General features: G+C 38.4%; 1 protein-coding gene across 1 annotated transcript in view; it reads left to right on the plus strand.

The window, feature by feature from the left end:
- The window catches only part of SHISA9 (shisa family member 9), a 191,429-nt gene extending 180,539 nt beyond the window's left edge, over nucleotides 1-10,890 (plus strand). The window contains exon 4 of the mRNA XM_014282624.3: nucleotides 8,219-10,890. Within this exon, the coding sequence (XP_014138099.2) occupies nucleotides 8,219-8,589 (371 nt within the window). The 3' untranslated portion in view covers nucleotides 8,590-10,890. The remainder of the gene's footprint in view (nucleotides 1-8,218) is intronic.
- Nucleotides 10,891-11,301: the final 411 nt, after the last annotated feature.

Here is an 11,301-nt window from a genome sequence, read left to right on the forward strand (position 1 = left end):
GCCTTTAGGAAAAAAAATAATGAAAAAATAGATTTACAGTTACAGGACAGCCACTAGCTGCATTTTCAAAGTGCCAAAGATTTGAATACATAATTCCCTTAGACTTCCTTTACAATTTCATCCATTGGTTCAAGAATAGAACTGACAATCTTATTTCCTTCTCAAGTTTACCATTCATTACATGATACTGTACCAGCAGTTTAACATCTTGATGCTTGAATTTGAAACATTAAATCACTTGAGGATGTAACATAGTGTGATCTTTGTCTATCTGCATGCAACATATTTCAGGTCTCCTGAAAACATTTACTATTTTAATGTTAATTAACATGACGTAGCCATCATTTGTTTTCAGGTTGACAGAAATTACTAATTCTGGTAAATCAGAAAAGCTCTAGTATTCTTTACACTGGTTAGACACAACCATTGTGTGTGTCATTGTTCTCTATATTAGGTACAATGTGTGTATGTCTTGAGTATTTTGACCAAACCCAAATCATGGTATCCCTGCTGCACTCTACAAAATTGAATCATAAATGTTGCAATCAATTGTAAATCAAGGCAGCCAAATATACAAAGCCCAACCGGAAAAGCTGTCTTACATGTCCAAGGAGAAACCTGCCTAAACTTACACAGTAAATAAAATGTTTGTAAAAAGAAAAAGAAAAAATAGACTTTGCAGCGCTGTGCTTTTTTTGGCACGCTGTCAGAAGAGGGGTGCTTCTGCTGATGGACACGTGGCTACTCTTGTGTTCCAGGGAACTGTAACACGGTACATAAGGTACCACATATGATGACTGATGCCTGAGGAGTTAATCAAATTATGTCTTAGCATTCCCAGACAAGCAGCAGCATTTGCTGCCTGTAGTGGATAAAGAGAACATTGCTGAGACTGAAGGCTCTGCTTACCAAGTCTGATTACATTCCTATTCTAAACCATTCCTAATGCATTTCAAAACCCAGAAATATTCTGGCCTCTTCAGCCTTTCAGAAACTGTCATGAAAGTAGTCAACAGATGAGAAGAAATGTTTGGACATACATATTTGTGTTTCATCATGTCTGATATCATGAAAGTAGAATTTTTTTGCTGGGAAAACAAAATGCAATCTGGTGTCTGGAGGTGGACAAGCTCCTTTCAAACAATGACTGCAGAAGAAAAGGTTGATATAATATGTCTTTTCATGCTTGGTATCTGTCCAGATCAATGTAAGAACTGAGTAAACAGATAAAGTGGTAAAGATGGCAAGGACAGGAATCACAGAAAGTAGGTTCTACCTAAGCTACGAAAGTAATTCATGGGTGGTTCTATGCATTTTGTATTTTTCTTTACCTGAATCAGCAATAGTGAATAAAAACCATGAGAAAGAATCCACAGACATAAAATATTTTCTTCCTTTGCAGAACATCTTAAATAAAAACAAACTGGTGTTAGAATTTCTGGGGGAAGAAAGGCAAATATCTAGAACAGAAATCAATGCATTGCAGCCCACAGGCTGAATTCTGCATTCTGAGAGCTCAGTACAAGAATGGAGAAGGAGGGATGCAAAAATTATTTAAAATGGCCTTTGCCCTTTCTTAGAATTCAGCATGGTTTAAAATTGCCCCACCTTATACACAGCCAGGCCAGTGCCCATGAGGTGGGAACAGCCAGTCACCAACTGTGAAGTAGCTATATTCCTTCCTCTTGGCCACACACAGAGCTATCATTTCGTTCTATCCACTGCTGGCATTATATGAACAGAATCATGTCTACCTGCAACATCTAGCTGTATTCTATTTTCCAACAGATTTCATGTTATGCAAAGCAAATTCTATGCTCCATGATGCCTGATGAATCCTTTCATTCAAAAAATAGGTCATTAGTTATTTGTTTTACTGGATGGAACACAATTTTCAGTTAATTTATTGAATCAAATTAATACCTAGCAACAGCTAATATGAACTCAGTCCATGCTAGTTTTTCCCTCTTACCCAAGAAAAAAACTTGTGCTAGTGTAAAAATGATTTTCAAATGAACTGCAAAAGCTCTCCCATAGAGTTAGCTTGTTATCTTGGAAGCCTTTGAACATATTGTCTTCAATGACAGCTTAGAAAAGCAAATGAATAAGCAATCACACAATCAGACAGGATCCACAACAGCACCACCAAAGGCAGCCACCTAGTATTTCCCTGGGCAAAATTCCTGTGTTGTCATTGAGCCAGGATTCGTGACCCTTCTGTCTTTCCTTGAGTTTTCACTTTCATTACTTAGAGAGGGACATGTAAGGGTCCCCCAGCTCCAGGTAACTACACTTACCTGAAAGTCTTAGCAAAGTCATGGCTTTAGAAGCAAAGCCTTGTTATAAACTGTTAAATATTACATAGGGTTAGCTTTACTGTTACACAGAAAAAAATCTACAAATAGGCAGCTAGTGTAATTTGGCTGTTATCTGGTGTGCCATTGTAATCCTTTCATTGCTAAGCCGTCCCCCAACACTTTCCATTGACTTGCTTTCTGTATCTCTAGCCCTAAATTTGAAATACAATCTCTTTGTGGCTAGAATAAAGCTCTGCAGCTCACAAAGTAGTTCTTAAAATACGTTCAGATAACAAACAATTCTGTGAAGCACCTAGTGACAACCAGGGTTCCCTATGTATTTTTGTATCTTCTGACTGTGACTGCAAGCTCTCGCTGAAGCTTTTTTTTTCTTAATGTCTTTAGAGCTTTTATATGACCTCACTCCTTTGTGGATTCTCCTCTCTCATTTCAGAGGTTTCTTCCCACTCCTAGGTGCCTACTTTCACAGAATCTGTAGGACATAATTGTCTTTTATGATTCTACACTTCTCCCATAGCTGTAAGAAGTGGTGCAAGAATTCAGAGCCATTTTATGGACCCACAAAGATAAGAGGATTGTCAACAAGGAAGAGAGTAAAAAACACTACTTCAGAATTACCCAGGATCTCCTTATGTAGCTGTACTTTCTACACAGGAATGCTTTTAACTGCAGTATTTTACAAGAAAAAGAAAGCATTACACGATGCTAATGCATGTTCACACAACTTTATGCCAAAAGTGGTTACACAGCCACCTTGAAGACTGCTTAGCTTAGGGAGCAGGACAATATTACACAGCTTTAGGGCCACTTCTTAGCACAGACAACTTGCACTCAAATAAGTGCACTGAGAAATTCCAGCCCTGTTACAGCCACAAGGATTTTTGCCACTGATTTTCAAGAAAACATGTTTTCATCCATGGTATTTACTCTATAACTTACTATATATTTACTCCATATAATTTACTCTATATTTAGCAACAACTCACTGGTTTACATGCTTTTGTTATATAACTGTGGATTATGAAAAATATGTGAAACTTCCAAGTTTGGTCATGGCCTGTCATCAATCAGCAAAAGACTAAATCTTGTCTGTTAGTGAAGATTTAGGCAGAATGGTGAAACTTGAATCAAAACATACCACCAAAAGCCCATTGCTTTCTGGCCACCTCATCTAAATGAGACTAAACTCACTGAAGTTCTCCTAGGCATTCCCATAACCTTGCTATCCCAAGCAGCTTGGTAGCCATCTCCTTTCGAAATCAGAATTCAAGGAATAAGGCATGGGTCCCAATCTGCGACATTTAACACTGATACTGGCAAAGTTTAGATCAAAATAAAACAAACAGTTGTGGTCACTTTCTTTAAGGCATTGTTGGACTCAGTTAAGGGTGAGGAGTGATACACCTTTTAGAAGATAAGGTTCATGGTTGTATAACTGCTTCAACTAAGTGGGATTTAAATCTACTTTCCCCACCCCAGCAAGGTGCATCCCAGCTTCTGGTAGGATGGTCCCCACCCAGACTCACATCCTGATGAACTTGTGCTGAGGAGCAGAAGAAAATTCAAGATTTATTAGTCTAGAAAGACAAAAGAAGATAAAGTATCTCTTTAGCTTAATAGTTAAGGTATTCAGCTGGAAGGGAGAAGCCCTGCTTTTGATCCTGACACTGTTTCTATATTTTTTCAGTTATTCATTTCATGCACAGCAGGAACAAAAGCCCAAGTTCTCCCCCCTCCCAGGCACACAGGTTGGAAAAAAAATCATATTTCAACATTTTTTTCCAGATGAACAGCTACAACAGTAACTAAATTTGTGGGTGCATTAACTTAAAGGAGTAAAAACCTTACAAAAATATTGAAACTGAGAACATTCTTATAATTAGCTGCCAAGACTGGAGGGAGGGAACACGAAGAATAACACTCAGAATTAAAGCCCTTCTTTTCTATTGTTCATTTGGCAATTTTGCAATTCTAATTCTTTACTACTTTTGCAAACATGACAGTGATACCTTTAAATCCTATTTTACTGATTTATATACAGAAGCAAATGCAAAAGGCACTTCTATAGCACCTTTAATCTGAAAACTCAGTATACTCTACAAATAGCAATTAAACTTCATAACACTTAACTACCTCCTCCAATGTGTTAACAGCTCATTTTACAGCTGGTGAAACCAAAGCAGAGGGAAGTTGAGTCATGTACCTAGGGTCACATAATAAATCCATCCTGTAACTCCAAAATGTCTCTTTGCATGTTTAAAGTCCACACAGTATTTATAGGGGCTGGTTAAGAATTAAAATGAACTTCCTGAGATTCACTGTTGATTTTTAAAGTAGCTGGCATCAGGATACTATAAATACGCTTTTCTTGAGAAAATATTTATTACAAAACCATGCCCAGTATTACTGTTCTGAATATTCTGCTTTGAAAATCAGGAAAAAACCTGTTTCTGCACTATATTAGCATCAGGTCACTCACTCTGGGGCATAGCACACTGGTATTATAAAACCTGTAATCTAGCCATCTAGCTGGTACGCAAGAATGAGGACTGCTTCAAGATTTGCCAAAAGCCCTTTTGAAGAATTGAACAGTTTGATTTTATTAATGCTTTTCTGGCTACTTATTTGCTACAATGGTATTTTCCCCCACTCAATCCTGGTACATGTGCCTAGGTGTAAGCCTGCGTGTGCATGCCGAAAGAAAACTGTTTTAAAGAGGTTAAAACATTAGATAAAGAGCCTGGCTTTCACTTTGAGCATTTAACTCCTAGGCATACATCCGAAATTCTCAGGCAAAACCCTGCAAACCATTATTTGATCAGAACAAACGCAAACAGCAGCTCCCCACACTGTCACTGCCACACAAAACACGTGCAATCAGCCCTTCGTCATGTTTGCCAGCTTTCTGCTTGACTTTGCTGATGAGGTTTTACAGATCAGAGCCTGTTTTTTTCTCTCCAACACACCACTTGGGATGTGCCTAGGAAGGGACTATGGACTGAATAAGTTAAAGCAACTTTAATGTAACCATATTTACAGAATTAATAATTCCACTTTCTGTATGATCTTCCATAAGAAACAAATAAAGAGCTGAAAATCTTACATATAAGGTGGCATAAACAGGAGCAAAATTAATCTCTCAGATGTGTCATAGGCACTTGTGAGGCCAATTTCTTTCTTGCTTAGTTTTTACAGTGGGGGTGTTGTTTATATGCAGGAGTAATACAATTTACTCTTCTGTGAGGACATCGATCTTGATGTGTTTGGAGATCTGAGTAACATACGTAATGTCTGACAAAATTCAGAGACCAAGAACCATTGCTGGCCGTGGGAAAAGGTGTGAGTGAGAAAAATAAAAAGAAACTAAGGAAGTAGCTTTAGTTGTGGCCTTTTTCACTTAGCCATGCAGAAGAGATACACGGCATGAAAAATCAGGCAACGCAAATATCTGCAAATTTTGGTCATTATTTAAATAACTGCATCACCACTGTTGTCTTTGTGAACAGAATTAATTTACCTTGTAACTGATCGTCAAAGATCTTGGTTATGTAAGACAAATTGCTATAGTTTAACTAAGATAAAAGTACAAACTTAGAATTTTATTCAACCCTTACATGAGATTAGTTTATTATTTTTTTCTATGCAAATTAAACCAATTCAAATGTGAAATAGGCAAATGTATCTATATTAGGAGCTGAAAATAATTAACTATACTAAATATAAACTACATAAGCTAGCGTGACTTTTCCTGTATAGGCGAGGTCTAAGTCATACGATACAGAAATCTTACCAGCTGACTTGCAGTGCCTTTGATATAAAAATTTATACAGACAAATACTTGTGTGGATATCCACATTGCCTATTCTGCAACTGTTTTTCTCAGTTATTGATAACAGATTAATGAGAAATTATCAATACAGACTGCATTTCCCTCCTGTTTTTATTCAACTTGTATATAGTATTGTTTTGTGGCATTCAGTGAATATTAAAAAATTAAAAGGAAAAGCCATATTTAGAACTGGAAAAACTTTTCCAAGGAGAAACAGGTACAACTTCTTGATTATTCAGATTACAGATCTCTAAATGAAACAACTCACCCCACAATCAAAGCAGAACTTAGCAAGTTCTCTTTGTAACACATTACAGGTCTATCAGTAATTGCAACTGCACATTCTGTACTGAAATTAGAATAAGCCATTATCTACATTCTGTGATTTGTTTAAAACAGAAGACACCAGTATGCTATAGAAAAGCATTCACTCATCGATTAAAAAATGAGACAGATGGAGATGGGTAAAACATACAAAGCCTAATTTTACAGCACAGATGAGCAATTTCAGTTCATTGAAAAGGAAATACCTCTTCAATGACAAAATTAAGGATTTAAGAGCAAAGTCCAGTCGCACGGTTATTATGCAAAAAATGTCATGAGATGATAAACAGTAACTGCTTTTGGTAATATTTGTCCCTGTTGAGGGACCGGGACAATGGGAATGCAGAACTGAAGCCTGATCTTGAAGATTAATGTGGTGCTCATGGCAATTTCACTGCCTTGCATAAAGATCCAATTGAGAACCAGAGAGAAGGGGAAAATTCAGAGTGCAACAAAAGCCTCCTAGCAGTACTGGGGAGAAAAAGAGGGAAAATAAAAACAGTGCAGGGTATTAAAAGCCTACTCATCATGAAGGCAAGAGGCGCTGAGCTGCACAGACAGCTACATGTACAAGACTTCTGCAGAGAAGCCTTACATGGCATAGCTTCAAGAAAAATGGATGGATCTAGCCAGGGCACTGCAAAAGTTAAATCCAGGCTGACACAATCATACACTCAAAGCCCACCACTACTGATTAACACACCACTGTGTTAGTTGATCTACGTACTTGGCACTATCTTAAATCAAGATCCAGGTTTCTGAAGGGGTTAAATAAACCCTCTTTAAATAAAAGGCAAGACCTTAAAAAATTAAATTCAGTTAAGCTCCCCTTAAAAGTCTGATACTCAGTCTCAAAATCGAGATGAGTTGCTGGACTGCTGCAGAATGCTGTTAGCTCCTTAAGCATGGTTCATACTTTTAAGCAAGGCCATATAAATGCCAGCAATAACAACAAACTTGAGCAAAAGCATGCATTGGAAGACACATGACTAGGAAATCACAGAGGGCAAAATCCTAATTTGAGAACTGCAATGCAGTATTTGTTGGCAGGGCTATTACTGTATTTCTTAGTGGCACTGGCCTCAGAAAACAACGTCAGAACCTGGAACCGAGGATTTTCATTGTCTGTAAAATTACAGGGTAAATACCTAGCCTTCGGCAACCCAAGGTATTTTCAGACCTATAAAGCATTAGTGAACTTCCAGCCATTTAGAAGAACAGATCCCATTCTTCCTTTTGCCCTAGGGCATTATTTAACAGAAATGGGCCCACCTCATACACCATTGGACCTTACAACTGGCTTTGTTAAACACCTGCATGAGACATTGCATTTAAAGGGATGTACTGTCATACAGCAGGGCAGCCCAAGATGGCCCAACATTTCCAAGAAAGTCTGTACACTTCTGACCACTTCCTAAACTTCCCATGCTATGTGAGATGAGCATTCATAGGAACTGTCCCCATAATGTAAATACCAGCACGGCCTGAGTGATTTGGGGCAGAGACAGCCTTTTGTTAAAGGGCAATAGGGTTTTGTCTGCATATCTTGAAAGCCCAGCAAAATGACATCCAAAACCACTACAGAGTGAAAATAAGGGGTGGGAGGTGGCACAGATTTCTCCTGCTGATGTCCCTGTAACTGTATCTAGTCCACAGATGTAACTGTGCATGTCATACTGTAAATGGCGTAATGTTTTCTTGTGTCCAACTGATTTTTTTTGTCCCTCCCCCTTTTAAATTCAAATAGCTGACAAAGTCAATGATGACTTCTACACCAAACGCCGACATCTTGCAGAACTTGCTGCCAAGGGGAGCCTGCCACTCCATCCAGTGCGCCTAGATGAAGACAGAGCTTACACCATCGACAGTGGCCTAACCAAACAGAACGGGCAGAAATCCAAAATGGCAAAGATCCACACACACCCATTAGGTTACAATTCCCACTACAAGACCTGGGATCCCAATGACCAGTCTCTTAGACGGCAAGCATACACAAACAAGGGGAAGCATGGTATGGCAAACCCAACGTTAAGCGACCCGCTGACAACTCGGAGCCAGCATTATCTGGGCCCACAGCCATACTTCATAACTAACAGCAAGACAGAAGTAACTGTTTGAGTTTGTCGTCCTTTCTTTTTTCTTTTTTTTTTTTAAATGAAATTCTTTAAAAACCACACGCAAATACACACACACACCACAAACACTCAACTGAAAGGCAAAAAAATAAATTAAAAAATATAAAATAAAAAAAAAAGGAAACGGAAGGAAGGAACTTCCACCTGGACACTCTTGGTATCCAGCCAACTGTAGGCCGAAGAGTGGGTTAATACCATTCAGCAATACACACTGAAGGTTGAATTATAAACTCCATTTGTATTTCACAATGGAACACAAACCCTTGTGACTAAATTTTTTTACTTGAAACTAAAATCCATGATGAGAAGTAGCACAATCTAGAGAAACTTTATGTCTGCTTAAACAGTTACACTATGTTCCTGCCTTGAGACAGAGGAAGAAAGAGAGAACAATATACTGTAATATATTATTTCAGAGAGGAATTTTGTATAAAACCTATTAATAATCATTAGACCTGTGAAAAGCCAAGAGCAAACACCTTGGTACAACCCGTAACAGCTATTATTGTACTTTCACACCCATCCTATAGAAAGCGCAAAAAATATATATACAATAAGGGAAAAGACTCTTTTACAAGGAATTTATGAAGACTGTTATGATTAAGAGCATATGGGACCTTTCTGGCTAATAGAGAATTCTGCAGGATGATAACAAACAGAAGATTTTATTTCAGTTTACTTCACTTGATTTAAAATTTCTGGGAACCTCCAATATAAGAAGAGACATATCATATGACACAGAAAGCTGCTGGGGGAATAAGGGCATCAGAAAATTCCCTCTCAGTCCTCCTGTTTTCAGGCAGATGGTAACAATTCTCACTTTGCAGACTGTCAGGACTTTTTCTTCACCTAAATGTTTTGCCTATCTTCAACTGCTTCAGACTGAAATTAAGCGTGGGTGGTGCCTTTACTGTATTACTATTGTTCAATGACAGTCTTGTTTCTCAAAGTGACCCTCCATTCCTTTAAGCTATTTCCTCCTGTTTCACTAAGGATGACAAGGGTTCTGCCCTGCTCAGCCTCCTCTGTTTGTCCCAAAGGGAAAATGGACTACATCTCCATGCAACAGTTGCACAGTCAAGACTCTTTAGTTGGCCCCTCCATTTTTCCAATTTAAAATTTTTCCTCTAGTCTCTCATTTTGTATTTGCTTTTAGCCATGGTAGTTCTTTGTAGTTCAACTAAATGTTATATGGTATATTGTCTCTCTCGTTTGGCTTTCTATAGTGGCGTTCCCTCTTGGTGGACTATTTGGTGGAAGAGGTTAATGAACTAGCCTCAAACGTCAAAGAGATCTGGGTTTAAACTAAACAAACAATTGGACTCCTGGTCTTGACTGTGGTTCTGATGAGCAGGTTGCCTTGTTCATATGAGTAAAAGCACTCTTGAATAGGGCACTGGTAGTAGACTCGCAGTCCTGGGCCTGTAAAGGCTTCGGCATGTCCACAAAGAGATAAACAGTTGAGATGGGATGGCGGTGCTGCAACAGCCTGATTGCAGGCAATGCACTCAGTCTTTCACTTAAATTCTTGCCCTTCCCCCAGAACAAGTCATTCGACTAAATCCTAACTAGCTATCTTACTACAGTTGCGTTCTCACCAGCTGTCAATTCTTCTGGAGATTAGAATTGGAGGAGTATGCAAGGAGGAGTGAGAACTGGTACGTTGTAAGAAGAATTGGAAGTGGCATATCTTACTGTACTCAACTGACTGGCAGTGCTTCTTCTTAGTCAAGGATGCAAGGGCTGAGAATTTGAAATGTGGTTAAATGGAGAGACCATTTTTTAAGCTATATTGAGATTAATTTGCATCCTGAGAGCACCGGCATCTCTCCATAAGCGTGCTGCTAAATTGTATGATCATATGTTTTAAGACTATCAGAAGTGGACAAAGCCCACGGGACAAACACTTTGCACACAACCCAGATTCTCCACTATCGTACTTTTATTCCTTTAATCTTTATTGCCTTCACAACTGGCTGACTTAATTTGACCCTTTATGGAATGTTGCTGTTGATCCATATGCTTTAGATACACATTAAAGCTGCACTCTAATTCACACAGGTTTCGTGTAACTTGAGCATATTTTATGTGGAAATATTTTAGTAACTGTATGTTCTGTAAGTAAACCCGTGTTAATACTTGTTAACTACAGAGTTTATGATACCAATAATACTTCCTACAATAAAATGTTTGTTTGTTTTTTAAGAATGTTTATTTGTAAACATATGTATTCACTATATTAATATGAATTTCTTACCTGGCAATAAAACTGATTCTATGTGAATCCAACTTGCTGGCTCATTCCTGAACTTGTATCATTGGGCCAATTTTTGAGTATTGACAGCTTCTAGAGCCTCTCACTGGAGCCAGTGGGATCCATCTAAGCACAAATGATGATTTGAGTCTGCCATTGGTAGTTATTTGAACAAAAGGTTCTTTGGAAAGTTGTGGCATGTTGTGTACGTTACATATGTGCAACGCCTGTTACACGTAACGTAACATAATACACACAAGGTATGCAAGCCCTGAAAATCTCCATGTACCCTGTAAGTGTCCAAGCACCACACACAGCTTTTGCCTCTTGATTAGTTAACTACTATTTTGAGGAAGAGAAAAAGGTAAGCATGCACAGGGCCAGATCCTGGTCCTCATGAATGCATGAGAGTCTTGCAATAAGCTTCAGCCACAACCCAGG

Source organism: Falco cherrug, chromosome 4, assembly GCF_023634085.1.
Source record: "Falco cherrug isolate bFalChe1 chromosome 4, bFalChe1.pri, whole genome shotgun sequence".
NCBI lineage: Eukaryota > Metazoa > Chordata > Aves > Falconiformes > Falconidae > Falco > Falco cherrug.